Source organism: Podarcis filfolensis, assembly GCF_964270895.1.
Source record: "Podarcis filfolensis genome assembly, chromosome: 12".
Classification (NCBI taxonomy): domain Eukaryota; kingdom Metazoa; phylum Chordata; class Lepidosauria; order Squamata; family Lacertidae; genus Podarcis; species Podarcis filfolensis.
Genome location: NC_139614.1, coordinates 9,876,657 through 9,894,286, shown reverse-complemented (window position 1 = coordinate 9,894,286; position 17,630 = coordinate 9,876,657). Strand labels below are relative to the sequence as shown.

The 17,630-nt window shown below is 39.4% G+C and overlaps 1 protein-coding gene across 50 annotated transcripts in view; it reads right to left on the bottom strand.

The window, feature by feature from the left end:
* CLASP2 (cytoplasmic linker associated protein 2) overlaps positions 1-17,630 on the bottom strand; it is a 121,101-nt gene that overhangs the window by 39,134 nt on the left and 64,337 nt on the right. For 17 of the 50 annotated variants that reach the window (XM_083577567.1, XM_083577575.1, XM_083577615.1 and 14 more), the window contains 9 exons: positions 17,428-17,487; positions 16,208-16,285; positions 15,751-15,918; positions 14,117-14,172; positions 13,569-13,739; positions 10,922-10,945; positions 8,754-8,771; positions 6,126-6,227; positions 5,958-5,984 (listed from right to left, as the gene is read on the bottom strand). In XM_083577567.1, the coding sequence (XP_083433693.1) occupies positions 5,958-5,984; positions 6,126-6,227; positions 8,754-8,771; positions 10,922-10,945; positions 13,569-13,739; positions 14,117-14,172; positions 15,751-15,918; positions 16,208-16,285; positions 17,428-17,487 (704 nt within the window). The remainder of the gene's footprint in view (positions 1-5,957; positions 5,985-6,125; positions 6,228-8,753; positions 8,772-10,921; positions 10,946-13,568; positions 13,740-14,116; positions 14,173-15,750; positions 15,919-16,207; positions 16,286-17,427; positions 17,488-17,630) is intronic. The other 33 variants (XM_083577585.1, XM_083577603.1, XM_083577595.1 and 30 more) reach the window with 5 other exon arrangements.

Here is a 17,630-nt window from a genome sequence, read left to right as displayed (position 1 = left end):
CCTGACCGTTAGGTCCAGTCGCGGACGACTCTGGGGTACAAAGCATGAAATCACAGGTTGTTTCCTGTGTTATGAATACTCATCATGAAAAATAATGAAAACTACATGTAGACTATCATATCTGATTATCACATTGTTTATTTCCCTGAACGTGTGAGCAGCACAACATGTATGTGATTGTCACCCATTACTATCTACACATGTTTTTGTATTTTGCATTTGGGGCATTTGTAGTATTTGGAGCAATCTTCAGTGTGAAAACCAATAGCCACTGCATGCTTCTCTTTATAAAATGGTTGCAACCATTTCATCTTGGAGCATCATAAAATTTGCCCCTCAATCCTGGCTCTTGAGGCTGCTCACTTGTTCATCTGAATTCCTAAAACCTATGTGCCTTTAGATTCTTCAAGGTATTTCTTTTGGCAGGGGTATTTTAACCTACGTGCGTAAATATTGACTGCTTCTGCTGAATAGGATCCTGTTGTGATGGATGGACAAACAATGATGCACACACAAAATCTGAAAAGCCTTACCACCAGACTGTGGATTAGCAGACTGTGATCCTGAACAAGTGTAAAGGCAGGAGTAGGGTAAGGGTATAAAATCCATGAATAGGGAGGGAGCAGAGCAGATTAACAATGGATGGCAAATGGAAATAAAAAGGCTTTAGTCAGTTCACATAAAAGAGGGGGGGAATGCAACAAGAGGGTTAGCGCAAAAAGCAGTGCATTTTCATAGCCTCCACCAGGCTCAGGTGCTTATATACGAAGCAGACAAAACAGAAGCTGCAAAATTACAGTTCTTCAGCTCTCGAACAAAGAACTGCACCGCGTTCATAAATTCATCAGTAAATTTAATTGAAACACTGGATCGAGATCTTTGGATATCTTCATTCCAAGTAAATTTTAAGTGCAAGCTTTAATAGCTGAAGAAACGGTAACAAGTTCTTCAATTTGGATAATACAATGAAGGAAAAGCAAAATGGGGTGGGTTAAGAAGAGGGGAAAGATACAAAAAAATTGTATCTGGCATGCATGCAGAAGTTGTAAAGGAACAACCAAAGATGAGTGCCCGACTACGAGAATTTCAAAGCAGTATTTGTAACATCTACATGCCCCTGGCCTTACTTTTATATTTATGTCATTGTGTGTATGGAAATACAACCAGAGAGGGAAAGCACACCATCACACCTTAGTGCTGGCTTTCATGTAATCTTCATGAAATAGCTGAAGAATACCATGCAGACTTGGGTCAACATCTTCATTACTGCTCTAGTTCAAAGATTCCACAACGGACCCACAAGATTAAATGGTTGCTGGCCACAAATACAAACCCGCCATGATTAAATGGGGATTCCACCATGCTATTGCAAGCCCATCCCAATAGTTAAAGAATATGAAATGACAGCTATGGGGACACAGGTGAAGATTTGTTTACGGCAGAGATTTTCAAACTTTTGTTTTCAGGTGGCTGACTTGAGAAATCTCTGTGTTGAGCTCCATTCATGATGCAGAGCAGTGGGCGCAAACACATACACCCAACACTCCTCTAATGGCAAGGGTAGGGAACATGTGCAACCACAGATGTTGCTGGACTACAGCTTCCATTAGCCCTGATCAGTAGGCCATGTTGGCTGGGGCTGCTGGGAACTGGAGTCCAACAACATCAGGCAGACCACCCTGTAATAGGAGAAAGTTGATAGTGGTAGCAAACTGTCTTTGAGAAAGGTTGTCCGCCATTGCTGATCTAGTTATGAGGAATGACAAGCTTTCATGGACTGCCAGAGTGATAGGAATATTTAATTATTATCACCGCTGAAGGTTCTCAACTGCAGAACTGTATGGTGAAAAGAAATACACTTTCAACACCCTCAAAATTCATTGCCACTGAAAAACCTATGTGTGGCTTTCACTCCTTCATTTATAATATTCCAGATAGACAGACATTTAATGGCAAATCTACACAGACCATTTTAGAAACAACCATCTGAAATCCTAAAACGTTTCATTTAGAGTAAATTGATGAGTAGCAATAATAAAGCTAATGCACATAAATTGTTTCAAATATTAAAAATAGTGTCTTCTTGGATTTTTAGGCAGATTCCCGGTTCAAAGCTACTGTTATCAAACTTTGCCCATTTTAGTTAATTGCACAATTAAAATACACATTATAATCACATATCTAACTTTCCTTAAAGTTTTAAATATGATTTTATACACCAACATCCTTGAATGTTCCATAATGTTTATAAAGGACTATCCACAAATAATTTAAGCAAGATGGTTAGATTAAAAGCTTACAAGTTTATCTTCTTGTAAGATGCCTGCTTATTTTTATTTAACAAAAATTATATACCACTTGACTGTAGTAAAAACTCTAAGCAGTTACAACAAATAATAGTTAAACACAACTAACAATATTTAAAAATAATAAACTATAAAAAGGACAAAACACATGAACCACCCTGAGGACCCCCCCCCCCGGTATAGGAAATTAATTAATTAATTAATTAACAACAACAAACAATAACAACAATCAATATTTATGTGTCTGGGTGGGCTTGCCGAAACCATATTATTTTAATTATGTACCAAAAATTGTATAGTGAACCCTGCCTGATGTCAATAGGCAGGGAGTTCCAAAGTGTAGGTGCTGTCACACTCAAAGATCAGTTTCTTATAACTGTGGAACAGGTAATATGTGCCATCTGTAATGGTGCCAATTCTGCAGATCAAAGTGGTTGAGTGGGCCCATAGGGGGCAAGGTGATCCTGCAAGTAAACTGGTCCAAAGCCTTAAGGGCTTTATATAATAATAGTTAAGGGGACGCGGCTGGCGCTGTGGTCTAAACCACTGAGCCTAGGGCTAGCCGATTGGAAGGTCGGCGGTTTGAATCCCCACAACGGGGTGAGCTCCCGTCACTCGGTCCCTGCTCCTGCCCACCTAGCAGTTCAAAAGCACGTCAAAGTGCAAGTAAATAAATAGGTAGCGCTCCAGTGGGAAGGTAAACGGCGTTTCCGTGCGCTGCTCTGGTTCGCCAGAAGCGGCTTAGTCATGCTGGCCACATGACCCGGAAGCTGTCTGCAGACAAACGCAGGCTCCCTCAGCCTATAGAGCGAGATGAGCGCAGCAACCCCAGAGTCGTCCACGACTGGAACTAACACTCAGGGGTACCTTCACCTTTATAATAATAGTTACACCATGAACTGAGCCCAGTAACAAATTGGAAACCAGGGCAGATATCTGAGCACAGGTGCTATATGCTGACAGTGCCCCACTCCTGTTAGTAATCATGCTGTAGCATCCTGCACTAACTGCAGTTTCCGGATCAAGCGTAAGAGAAGCCCCACAAAGAGTGCGTTGCAGTTATCCAATTTTGAAGTCACCAATTCCTCAACTGCTGTGGTCAAGCTCTCCTAGCCCAGGGATGGTAGAAGCTGTTATATAAAGTGCAGCTGGAAAATGTGCTTCTAGATTCTGAGGCTACATGGGTCTCCAATGACAGTTAGATCTGGAAGCACCTTGAGCCTGTGTACCTGCACATTCAGGGCTGAGTGCCACTGCATTCAGACCAGTTTATTTGACAGAGGAACCACTCATCCCTAGTGGATATCAAGATTCAAGCTCAGCAAAATGGTTCAAGGTAGCAGGAACTATTCTGCTCTGGAACCAACCAAGCAACAACCTCTCCCGGGGTTATATGTTAAGTCTCTAGCAATTTTGTTTTATATTTACATTATCCTAACCATATTGTTTTTATTCTGCAATTAATGAGCAATACTGCCGTTATATACACAATCACCAAAATAGGTACATGCACTTAATTTATCAACTGCAGTCTATGTGAGCTCATGCTATAATAAACCAGCTAGTCTCAGAATGAGAATACTGCATAAATAAAATGTGACAGCACTGTCACTTAAAGTATTAGTTTTTCATTAACTACCACCTATTGAGATCCTTTTGCATACATGTCTGCAATAGTACTAGGGGCTTATCACGCATTATGCAGAAGCAATTCCAGGTTTGTCATTGGCCACATTTGGATCATCAAAATTTGCTTAATAAGCCGAGATGTGTGTGAGCTTTAGGCACATCTGCATGGCTTTGTGCAAACAAGCCTGGCTTGTATGGAAGCCACTAACCATAGCTCCCAGTACTAATGTAACAATAAACTATGACTAATTGCAGCTTTCTGCAGGTGCCTGAAGCTCATGCATATCTTGGCTTATTAAGCTGAGACTCATTGTCCAAATGTGGGCATTGAATATATAATTAACAAAAAGCTACACTTAATTGAAGCTCTATAATTAGTATAATTCAGCTTGCAAACATGCCCATCATAATCACCAACACTTTGTGTAAATGTAAGACACGGGGTAGCTAGTGAGTGAAGTAGTTCATAAAGTCTCCATAATCTGATGATTTGCTATGAGCTCAGAAGCGGAGCCAACTCTTAAAATCCATTAGCATTAAAGTGATGAAGATACGCCTTCTAGCACTGAGTGCAATATTCTGCAAAAACATGGGGCCAATAGCTGCCATTGCAGGACACAGCAAATGAAACTGTTTTGTCTTGTTGCATTGAGCTTATCTCTATCACAATGATCTCTTCTTGCTTACATTATTGGGTTACAGTTAGTTTCGTCGAGTGCAATTTTTATATCTCGTATAACACACCATTTGTATGCTATATTAAACCCTTAAAGCAGAATGTTAAGATTGAATTCCAAACCCACACAACATATTATTTACAATGCCAAAAAAAGGGCTTTGAATGGAAAGAAAAACAGAGGCACATTCTAAATCCACATAATTAACATTAGGGAATTAACCCTTTAAGCAATCTCCTGGAATGAAACATAGCAATTATTAAAGCACACCAATAAGAGTCTTCTTTCATATACATAAAGTCCCAGGCACCACCAGATGATGGGCAGTTGCAAATATTTGCATTAAAAATGACAATTGAATCATAATACAGTAGTCAGCTCTCAGGTATTTTTATCTCACTTTGCCTTCCAAGATATCTCTACTGCAGCTAGGGAGAGTCTGATATAGTTTTCTAATTCCTGTCTCTATGCTAATAAAATTGCCTTTATTGTCTTTATAGGGACATTTGCCCACATACTCTAGGGCATTCCTCGTTTGTATATTATCTTCTATGGGTATCCAAAAACACTGGCAATATTTCCTCTACATAATTTGTGAAGTGGAGAAAAATCTCACTGAACTATGCCCCTACACCTTTGGAATTTACATCCATCAATATCTACAGGTTACACTTCTCAGGTAGGCAAGGAAAAATAAATGTGCTGCAGTAGGTGTGCAGTAAACATTCCTTATGGTGTAAGAAATGCAGGGATGACAACCCCTTATCTTTCTTCCCTGGTGCTAAAGTGAGAGTATGGGGTGCATCCTGTTATTGAGTTGAGATCAATGTTGTATAGCCTTTTTCCAATACCAGTGTTTGAAAATCAAACTGAAAACAGTCACATTAATCCTAAAGCAACTCAAATTCTATGTTAAAATGACAGAAAAATCAGTGTCTCATTCAGTAAATGACCATTTAATAATGAAACAAAATCTAGTTGTCTCTCTCATCCTATACACGCTGCATATATTTTCTATGGCATCATGAACATAAACTATCAATTCACTCTTTATTCTCTGTATTAAAATCTGCAATTACTACACTGTTTCACGATGCACCTTCATTTGTAAGGTCTCCATATAGTCTAATCACAATCCCTAATCACAGGAATAATTTCACAATCCCTAATTACAGGAATAATTTCACAATCCCTAATCACAGGAATAATTTCTTAGTGGGTTTTTTTTTAAAAAGTAAATTTCCATTTTAATATCTTGTTCAAAATAACACCACACGGACTATAAGGGACTCCAAAAGCATGCAGACTACTGACCCGAAACACTGAAACACTGAAAAAAAAATACCTTCATTTTTGTCTGGCGATGATGAACCTATGGCACAGAACAACAACTCAGTATGTAGTGTTTTTAAATATATATATATTTGACCATATCCTTTGGTCAATGATTATACACTATGCATATGGCTTAATCTTATTAAGAGAGTAAGAACGACAACATAGAAATACATACGCTGAGACTGAGACACAACTTTTGTTCGACTACGGCCTCTGGAATCCGTCTTTGAGTTTCCCATGCCAATAGAGGGTGCTGAAAGCTTGGTCCGCACACGTCCTATAAAGTGAAACAACAAGAAACAAGCAACACATAGCACAAGTATTAGAGAAATATTTCCGTCACCTAAAGAGAAACATTAAAGCAGTAAGACTGTTGCTCTAAGCAGCTATTTTACAGCTAGAGGATGAAATGCTAAAAAATACAGACGAGTGCAGATGCTCCAGTCACAACTTCTCAATACACCAGAGAATAGCAGAAACGTAAACTTCCAAAGGGAATGCAGAATGCAAAATTTTGCCAGTGTCTTGCTGTGACTGTGAAGATTTAATATAATAAACCACAATGTTCGCAGGCTTTCCCATGACCCTGTCTCCCTTTTTCCAGTTTAAATACTTTTGGTTGTATGCAGTGATACTGCTAAGCTGACATCAGGAGGAGGAGGGAAGCAATTCTGAGTATTTCTCCCTCCCCTCTACAGTCCCTACAACACCTAAATTTGCTCCAGAGAGTTGGAGAAACACCAAACCCTATTCTCCATACTTAAGCTGGATGTGTATTTCTTTCTCTCAAAGAGCTAAGATTAAAACAGCTCTGAAACTACCCAGTCAATAGTTCTGCACTGAAGAGTTAGCAGGATGGATTTGAGATGGCAGAGGCATGGGCTCTCCAGGTGGTTTTGGAGTCTACTTTCCATCAGCCCCCAGGCAGCATGGCCAATGGTCAGAAATGACAGGAGTTGTAGTCCTGCAACATCTGGAGGACAAGGGGTTCCCCATGCCTGAGTTAGCAGGATGCTTAGGGTTAAAGAGGGGGGAAATACATTTTGGTTCCTAATATCCCATTACTCTAGCAGTGGTTCTTAACCCGAGGTCCATAAAAACAATGGGTCCCCATGGGGTCTGTGAATCAGGCACACACAGAAAAAAGATTCTTCCAATGCAAATAAAATAAATTGCATGTAATTTTTTGTCTTAATTTATGAATTTGTATTTTTCTAGGGAGGAGGTCCATAGCTTTTATTAGGTTCTCAAAGGCATTCATGTCCCAAAAAAAGTTAAGAACCGCTGCTCCAGCATTTAAGAATTACTAATGGTAGATATTGCTGAATATTAAAATAGAACCCAGAAGAAAAGCAGAAAGTGCAGTACAGTTCAGTGTATAATCTCATTCAATATAGTTCTCATACTTTTTTGGCTCCCTAAAGAAAGATTTATTCATCAAGTAGAGAAATAAGCTCACAGAAAGTCTAGAAGTGTTATTCCCTTAGCTACTAGAAAACAATGTTTTATGCACGTTAAGTTTATTATGCACAAACAGGTTTGGCTAAATTCAACACAATAACACCCATGCAGTGACAGTATCTCTGCCATCCATTGTAATGGTTACATGGTGCTTAAATGCACAAAGACTTTGACCTGTACAAGGCAGGAATACAGAGTGCCACCATTTTGGTATGATGCAAAAGGACCAGAAAGACATGATCCAGCTTCCACTGCAATAATAATGATGAAATCCACATGGCAATCATCCTCCTTTTTATCTGGATCGATATATTTGCTTATTGGTGCAAAACATAGGGTTGGAATACTGGTCAACTGAACAGTCATGTTCACCTATTTGAATATTGGTCAAATATTGTCAAATATTTCAAGAATGTCATTGTAGATTAATATTTTTATGTCATGATGGTGTGATTCATTAGCAAGGGCAGGAGTGAGGGCATCTTGACCCCTAGCCTTGCTGCAGTTGGAGGCAAACAACAAAAAACATTCCCACTGAATACATATTGTAACTGCAGCTATCTTCAAGCAGGAACACAAGCAGTTATCAGTGGCAAAGGCCATTGCTTAATGGGTATACTATACAGCTAGGATCAAGGAGACCCAGATTCCCTCAGTCATGAAGCTCCTTAGGTGATGTTAAGCCAGCTGCACAACTCAGTCTAAACTACCTAACAGGGGTATTGTGTGGATAGAGTTAATATATAGTCTTGAGCTCCTTGCAGGAAAGGACAGAGTAAAATGTAGCAAAATTAATCATAATTTTCCATCTTTAAAAAGTCAGTGTCATTGTTTAGTGCTGGGACATATTACAATTACAAAACAAAGGTAAGCACAGTATTAAACTTTTTGATGGACATCATTTTTGCATTCTCGTAAAGTTAATGTTTTAAAGACCATTTGACAATACTTGACCACAGCTTGACGGACCAACCTGAGCTATGTATCTACTTGATTTCCAAGAGAAATTTCAAGTCCAAATAAATAGTAGCACCTGCTTCCCCAAAGCATGAGAATGTCTGTCTAGCATGTTGAAATTTCCACCAAAAAACTTTGCACATCTAAAATAAAATGGGTACCAATACATTTTTACTGTGAATGGTTACTTGGAAAAAATATAAAATAAAACACAATATTTTGCAAATAAATATTGCAGCAACAAAACATTATTAGGCAAGCCAACTAATGAATTAACCCTGAAGGTCACATGGGGGACTATATACTCTGTACAATGCTGTTGTTTGTGATAATGAAAATATAAGATGAAAGCATTTGATTTTTAGCAGAAGCTTCAGTCTCTTACCATCCTCAGAAGCTGTTCCTAAACGGGAAAAATATTAAACAATGACATTCCAAGCAGATTTTTTGTATTAGGTAAGCAATCACTCTTTGGCTTCCTAAATGTGTATATATTAAAAAGTGTATTATATGAGATTAAATTCTAGTCCATTAAATATTTTTTGATGCAGTTACCCTGCATTAGAAGCTACATTCTTTGTCTGATGAAAAGTTCTGTATTGCACCTATCCACCACCACTGCTAAAATTACTTTTTGACATAGCTGTACAACAGATCTGCCACAATGTGCAAAAACAGGTAAACTTTCAGAAACATTCACACAGCTAACTCCAAAACAAGATTCAAAACTAGCTTTCCTTTAGTAGGCAGACTTGAAAGCCATGAACATCAAATCAGAGCAATATATTCAAACTAAGTGCATTCTGAACAGACTAATCTTATGAAATCCAGCATAGAGAGTGATATCCAACAAAGTCATGCTTGGAACAGAGCCAATGAAATTACTGGACTTAAATACAGTACTTAAATCCATTGATTTCAGTGAGACTTCTCCATGACTTGGCTGAATCGTACCCAAATAAATTAATTGTGGCTGAGTCAGAAAGGGGTATTTGCAAAGTCCAACAGCTTAGTTGCCGAACGTTTTGGCTCCCGAACGTTGCAAACCCGGAAGTGACCGCTCTGGTTTGCAAACTATTTTTGGAAGCTGACTGTCCGACGGGGCTTCCGATTGGTTGCAGGAGCTTCCTTCAGCCAATCAGAAGCCGCGATTTGGTTTTCGAACGTTTTGGAAGTCGAATGGACTTCTGGAATGGATTCCGTTCAACTTCCAAGGTACAACTGTATAATGAATTGAAAAAGATGTTCAGAATAACATTTGTTTAAAAAACCCCAGAATTTTTTATTTTGGGAATTATAGGGGGAAAACGAGTTAGACTCTATAGAATTTTTTTCATGTGTGAGACTACAGTGGTAAGAATGTTATTTGCCCAAAAATGGAAAGAAGAAAAAGTACTGACAAAACAAGAATCGATACAAAAACTTGTGGAATATGCAGAAATGGCGAAACTTACCAGAAAAATAAGAAATCAAGATAACAAACTTTTTATAAAAGAATGAAAATGATTTATTGACTATTTACAAACAAACTGTAAACAGATAAGAACACTGACAGGATTATTGCAATAACCTGCAGTTTTATAAGAGTATATATTTAAAATAGATGAATAAATGAATATGTTAAGTTAATTTGGAATATGAAGGAAAAATAAATTGATGGAACCGCAGAAAAAGGGGGAAGGAAGAACATTTTGAAATGTTAAAATGATTGTAAAACTGCTGAAATGTATATAACTGAAAATCATAAATAATATTTTTATTTTTAAAAAAGAATGTCAAATGTGCCAGCACTGTGTGTGCCACTGAGACTGAGATACTACTGGCTTGGCTCCAGTTACATTACTACTACTCTAAGGTCAATTCCAGAAGATATGAAAGCTTCAGAAGTGGTTTCTAATGGAGCCCAACAAGCTGCTGAAATGGAACACACAATTCTAGTGAGTATAATCAAACTACTGAGTTCCCTAAATTTGCAACCCAGAAACGCAAAATAATCAAGACTGTCTGTTACAGAAAGCAAAATTTTAACACAACAAAAATTTAACTGTACTGCTCTTGCTGACAGGTGTCTAGAAAATGAAGATTCATTGTTAATTTTAATGTCAGTAGCTAAAGTATTAAGAGAAGGTAGTTCAAAAACTGATCAGGCATATACAGTGGTACCTCGGGTTAAGTACTTAATTCGTTCCGGAGGTCCGTTCTTAACCTGAAGCACCACTTTAGCTAATGGGGCCTCCTGCTGCCGCTGCACCACTGGAGCAAGATTTCTGTTCTCATCCTGAAGCAAAGTTCTTAACCTGAAGCACTATTTCTGGTTTAGCGGAGTGTGTAACCTGAAGCGTATGTAACCCGAGGTACCACTGTACATACATATAATAGCAATGTTGTATTAGAAGTTGACAAACATAATTCAGACCTTGAGATTAATGTGCAATGCATTAGTGAACAAATAACATTAGTCACCAATGAAATTAGTGTGCAAACATCTACTGTATTGTATGAACAGATTTCACAAGATTAATAGTTTAGAAATCAGACAAAACAGGGTCTTACCATCCATCTTGTCAGAAGTATCCTCTTTGTTGGAAGAGCAGGCAAAGAAACAGGGAAAACTTAGTGTGTTAGATAAACCGTGTTGACAAGAGAGCCAAAGAACATTCAGTAAGGAAACGAGAAAGTTTACAGACACTTGCATCTTTGTTAAACCTGAGAGCTATTATTGAGGGCTTGAGGATGTGGGCTGAGTGCTCTTAAACAGGGGCGTCTGCGAGGGCATTTAGTGGGGGAATTTGAGGGGGAAGCCCATGGTACCATCTCAAGAGACATGGAGGGTGAGGGAGCAACTGCAGTGACATGCAACACCTGTACCATGCAAAAGTACATGTTTAACAAGTGCAAATTGGTTGCCTTTCTGGAAGAGAAGGTACAGCAACTCGAGGCCCATCGAGCCATACTTTGAGTTACAGGGTGAGATACGGAGTTTCTTGATAGAGCTGAGTGGGCTTTGCTAGAACAGCAACACAGCAGGGGTGCCCCTGGGAAGATAACTCCTTGCAGGTGACGAATCCCTGGAGGAACGTGACACACAGAAGTAGGACTGTCGGGATCGAGATGCAAAATCGATTCCATGCTCTCACCTTGGACCCAGATTCTGGGCCAGAGGAGCTAGGATAGCAGTTGCCAACCTCAGAATACACCCAAGGTGGCTGTGAAAAGTACAGGGCCCAGAATGATTCCTGACACCCCCACCCCCCAGAGGAGGAAGAGACAGGAGGAGATGAACTTGGAGGCGTCGTTTTCCATTCTTGACCTAACCTCTTCATATCCCAAGATCATGGATGAGTATGCTGATAACCCACGTGCTACCTTCCTAGGAAACGATCTCAGAGAAAGGGAATTGCAGTCTGGAGAAGGCAAGCTTGAGAGGAAGGAGTAGGAAGTACTTGAGCCACACGATTCTCACCTTTGTAACCTATCCCAATAATATCAAGATCTGGTTGAATCGATTGACATCTTATGCTCTTTTAAAATGTGGTTCTTTTTGGGGTGTGTCTGTGTGTGTGTTATTAGGTTGTTGTTTTTATTTTGATTATATATATTATGGTTTTATATTTTGATTTTGTTCTGTGAACTGCCCTGAGACCTCCTGGTACAGGGCGGTATATAAATTCAATAAATAATAAGATAAGCGCTGATAAATGAGAAGGCAAGACTCAAAAACAGCAGTTGTAGACCTTAGAACACTCTGAGGTTGCTTTGAAAAGCACAGTGTATAGAATGATTCCTGCCCCTCCACTGAAGAGAAAGATACACATGGTGGTGACTCCCTACTGAGGAGGACAGAAGCAGCAGTATGCAGAAGAAACAGGATATCCCAGGAGTAGGGCTGGGAGGTTGTGGACTCTCCTCCTTTGGAGGTTTTAAAACAGAGGTTGGATCTCTCATGTATGATCTAGTTGGGATTTCTGCATTGCGGGGAGCTGGATTTTTTCTGATATAGTACAAACATGAGAGTGAATTGTTTGAATGCACGAAGCAGGTTGCCTATTTGTGCTTCAACAGAGCATGGTTGACGGACTGAACCATCAGGTCAGTTAACTTCCTGTATCATAGCAAAGGAGAAGGCAGACCAGGGGAGACCTCTTTTATTCCTGCTGCAGCCTGAAGGACCACCACCATGTATGTTAGCCCATAGGTACCTAAAGTGTCCCTAATCATTAGGCATCACCCAAACTAGGGGGAGTGATGATTCTAGCAAACAACACTAGACATGGCTGATGGGACCAATGCCAGCGGAACATTCAAAATCACACTAGCTCTTTTTTAAAATAGCTCCATAAAATACACATTAGATAGCCATACAAAACCTCTCAGCACACATTAGGTACAACAGCATCCTTGCAAAAGGATGGTGTTAGTAACACAATGAAGAAACAAACTACAACCAAGACACCAACAGTTCATCTCTCTGCTGCAGGAAACCAAAGCTGATACTGATCCTAAGCAGTGTTAGAAACTGAGATATGAAAGCTAGGAACTAAATGGCACCTTAAACCTGGGTTATGGGTGCAACAATGGAATGTCTAGGCACACTTCTCTATAATAAGAATACAAAGCTGAAAATGAATGAACTGCAGCTAAAATATTAGGTTCATTTTTCACATGGTCTAGTCCTTCCCCTGCCCCGCCCCCAATATTCTCCAGTCTTCAGAGAGTGGCTGGAAGTGGGGAGGCAGAAAAAGGTCCTCCTATCTTTCCACTCTGTAGTTTTAATTTGAAATCTTAGGTGCAGTACTGCGCCCAGAGCTCAGAAACAGCTCACTCTAATGAAATTCTCTGTCGCAAAATGCACCTAGAACAATGGGAGTTTTGAGCACTGATCCTAGGCATGTTTACTCTCAGTAAGTCCTAACCAAATCCATTCACAATTGCTCCTCAGAAAATAATCTTAGGATTGAAGTTTAAGTACTCTCAATGCTAGAATGACCTTTTCACCAGTACCCCCCAACAAACCACAGAGAAGTGAACAAAAAGGTGATTTAATTGAACCACTAATAACCAACTAGGCAACAACAGCCTTTCGGTTTACAAAGCTGGGTGTCTCATAAACATCACTGCAAGGGCACACACAAAAAACGTATTTAAATTCACAGAGAAATCCAATAAGCAGCTTATTAGATCATTAAACAGATTCCCTCACCTAGTGAAGCATATGATCCTGGAGGTAGACCAGCGGCTGCTAAACGGCCAGCTCCTGTTGGCTGACCAGCAGCATGACGTGCCTTCGCTCCAGCGGCAGCATTGACATCTATGTCGCTGCGAGATCTCTGTAGCATTCCTGGGCTTGGAACAGACTTGGTAGTTCCTGCAACTGGGATTGAAGGTAATGAAATGGCATATATCATGCATCCCTTCTTATTAAGCATACAGTTGTTCTTGCTCAATAAATTAATTGTGCACCGTCTTTTAAAAAGATGCTACTTCTAGAACTTCCAAAGAGAGTTTTAGTCTAGCACAGGCATGTCCAAAATCTGTTTCAGGGGCCTAATCCGGCCCGCTGCTCGGTTTAATCTGGCCCCTGTGGCAGTGTATTTCCTGGGGTAAAATCCTTAAAAAAAACCCCGCAACAACTTCAATCCTAAAAAAAAAGGTTGGCCCTTTGGTCGGCCCTCACTTCATCAAATCTGGCCCTCTTTGAAAAAAGTTTGGACACCACTGGTCTAGTACATTTAATACACAAAGAATTACCTCTGCCAGCCATAGTTGTTGAACCGGATGTGGACCATTTTGATGCGAAGGGACGACTGAAACAAAGGCAACAGTTTTAGTAAGGCATGTTATTAAACATTTTACAACACACTGAAGTATTCTTTCCCCTTCTTCATTCTGCATGAATATGTCTAGTGAATATGCAAATCCATTTTACTTGCTAACATCATCCTGCTATGGAGCAGGTAAGGCCTTTTTAAAGGTCTTAAAGAAGCCCATACATTATATTGAGAACTTTAAACAAGAACTACTATATTTTTATACAAAGCTGTTAAGTTGCATATAAAAGGTGCAACTGAGTACTTTGAATACTTATGAAGAGTTCCTTTGGGTGCATGTAAAGACTACATCCTTTGGGTCCTTTGGGTGCATGTAAAGACTACATCAGGTGGGGCTTGAGCTCCACCAAGTGGTAACAGGCAGATTTTGCTGATGGCTTGCACCTGATGGCTTGCACCTGCAATACAAGATTGTGCCCTTCAGACTGGCATTACCCCCAGTGTGTTCACCTCCATCTACAACAGATACTGTATCTACACTTATCCAGGTGATCTTCTGTTCAGATTTCTGGCACAAGAAGACCTCCAAATCACACCAGCCTCCCTGAAAGATCTGTGGTTCTTGATCAATACCAACAAGAGAAGCCCTGGTAGACTTTGTTGCAGGAAACAAGGCCTTGTCTTCTATGGGTGGGCATCATCAGTGTTAAATGGGAATGTGGAGGTAGTCCTCCACCAGATTTACCGATGACAAGCTTGACTTGCTCTTCTACAAGGTTGGTTATTTTTCTCTTTAACAATACTTTCCACCAGTTTTCCTGGGACAAATTTTAAGCTGACTGACTTATAATTAGAAAGTGCCCTGGATCCCTTTTTAAAAATCGGGTGTTGTATTGGATACTATCCAGTTCTCAGACGATCAGCAATTTCACATTTGAATTATTTGGAAAACTCGCAGGTGATTGCCATCCGACTCCCAACGGTTTGTCAGTTTTTGTCTATTAGGCCCAGAATTTCATCTCTCATCACCACTCTTTGGCCTAAGTTCCTCATTCCCTCCCTACAAAAGTTAGCTGAGGCACTGGAAACTGCCCCTTATCTTTCACTATGAAGATGGAAGTAATTCATTCAGCTTCTCCATCTCCTTATCTTCCTTTACCACATCTTTGAGTCCTCTGTAACCAAGGCTGAGATTTCTGCCTTGCAACAGTTGGATTTTCTGCTAATTCTCAAATTCCTGTGGAGAAGCACTGTGTTTTTGTCAAGGCTCGAGAAGCAGGATCCATCTCCTGCCAAATTAGGACTGTTGAAGCATGCGGAATACTAGAAAGACTAGAGCTTTAGAATGTTCAAAATTTGAAAACAGCAAATTCAGACGTGTTCCAAGTCCTACCTGATGTAGTCTTACTGCACAGAATGTAGATTTGCACTCAAAGGGGCATCCCATTGAAAATAATACAAGGCAAAATAATACAAGGCGGATCCATTTGCATTCAAGTGTGCATATGCCTGCGAGTCCTGACTCGGCAAATGGGGTACATGTATGGGGTATGCTTTTGCACACAGATCTTATTGGATTACTGTGAAGTTATTTTATTCTAAAATAACCCTTACTTGAGGCTTTCCTGTGAACTGGAGGATGACCTGTCAGACTGTGGAAGTGATGCAATACTACCCGAATTCTTTAAGTATGTATGCAGGCTTCTTTGATAGGATGGCTCAAGGTTATTATACAACACCTCTGCTTCACCTGGAAAATGATTTCTTAGACCTAGGTAAGTCCTGCAAACAAATTACATAATATTTATTACATTGGCATTGGATATCCAAGTATTAAAAAAAGAAAAATATAAGCAATAATCCATCAACACCAATGAAGAATAAACTAGGAAATTTCTGATATTAAAATTTAATTGAGTAAAGTTTCACCATTCATCCCAAACCTATGTTGTCCAAGCACATATAGAATACAGAAATACTGTTGCTCCTTTAGATATAAATGAAATTCTTCCTCTTAGAAAGGCATCAATACTTTCTAGAGTAAAATATTTAAATGATCCCTGACTCTTACTTTCTTGCCTCCACCCTTGCTTCAGCATCAGCATCATGAATACCCTTTTTGATAGTTTCAACCAAGACTGCTGCATGCCTAAAAGAGAAAATCCAAGTCCAGCATTATATATAAAATACGCATATTGTTTTGTGAATAAGTTTAACTAAATGCTTCCCCTCGCCCAAATTCTATGTTAGTTCTTCTGTGAGGGCAATTTCGATAGCACCCATGAACCACCTTTCAAAAAACAACAAAGCACCGCATCAAGATTATAAAGTGGCCAAAAAAATGGGAAGTAATCAGAATCTGCTTCTATGGCAAAGGAAGATACAACAAATCCTTTAGCACGATGTACAGAGGAGCTACTATTAAGTACAGTGACACTAGTTGTTGCTGCAACGAAACCACTGAATATGGTAGCTTTGTTACAATAATAAAAATGCTAGTATTAGCAACTTTCATACATAACAGAAATAAAAATTTTTGCTTCTGTGCAGAGAACAGCACTTAACATTGTAACTGGAACTAGAAATATTGATTAGAATGGGTCACATACCTCCCCATGCGTGCTTTTGAGGAAATTTGTACCAAATTACCTACCTCTGTGCTATCTAGTAAGACTGAAAAATTGCTATTTGAAATACTTCACTTAAGAGTCCATTTGTACAGACAATGGCCCAATTTGCACATAACACTAAGCCACAATATGTTTAGCCAAAATGTGGCTGGTTTGAAAGTCTGAACTCTGACCAGCAGACTAACTGTGGAATGTTTTCTGGCAACACCCCACAAAGTAGAGTCATGATTAGTTGCTGACTTACAGACTGTGGCTTTAAAACTATAGTGTGCTATTATATCTCAATTCAACCATGGCTTGTTTGAATGCCCCAACCAAGATGATCTCCATGCTATATAGGAACAAGGTAAGAGTAGCTGGAAAACAAACCCAGTTTTGGAGAATCAAGCCAAGGTTTGCTTGCACATCTATGGGATGTCTCGCTGTTTGTTGTTCAAAAAACAGTTTGATCTAAAACTACTTAGTCTAAACTTTGAATGCTAGCCTCACTAACAACAACAACAAAACAGAATTGCCTCTCTAAATAAGTCAACATTATCTTATCTTCTAGTTTTTTTAAAAAAGGGTCTGAAACAGCAAGTAGATCCAATTGTTAGGAGAATTTAACTATGTTTATACTTGTAATATTAAAGCAGAGGTTCATGTCAGCTATAAATCGTACCTTTCCAAGGAATGCGTTTGCCACTCTTGTAACAACAGGTCTAGAAATTCAAAAGAGCGCCTGAAAAAGACAAGGACTAAAGTCAGGGTTTGATTATTGCTGAGTCTAGGAATCTGAAGCTCCTATCAAGATGGTATGCATAGGAGAGTATTCAGAGCATATGCGTTGAAATGAATGGACCTAACTTAAGCCATGTCTACTGA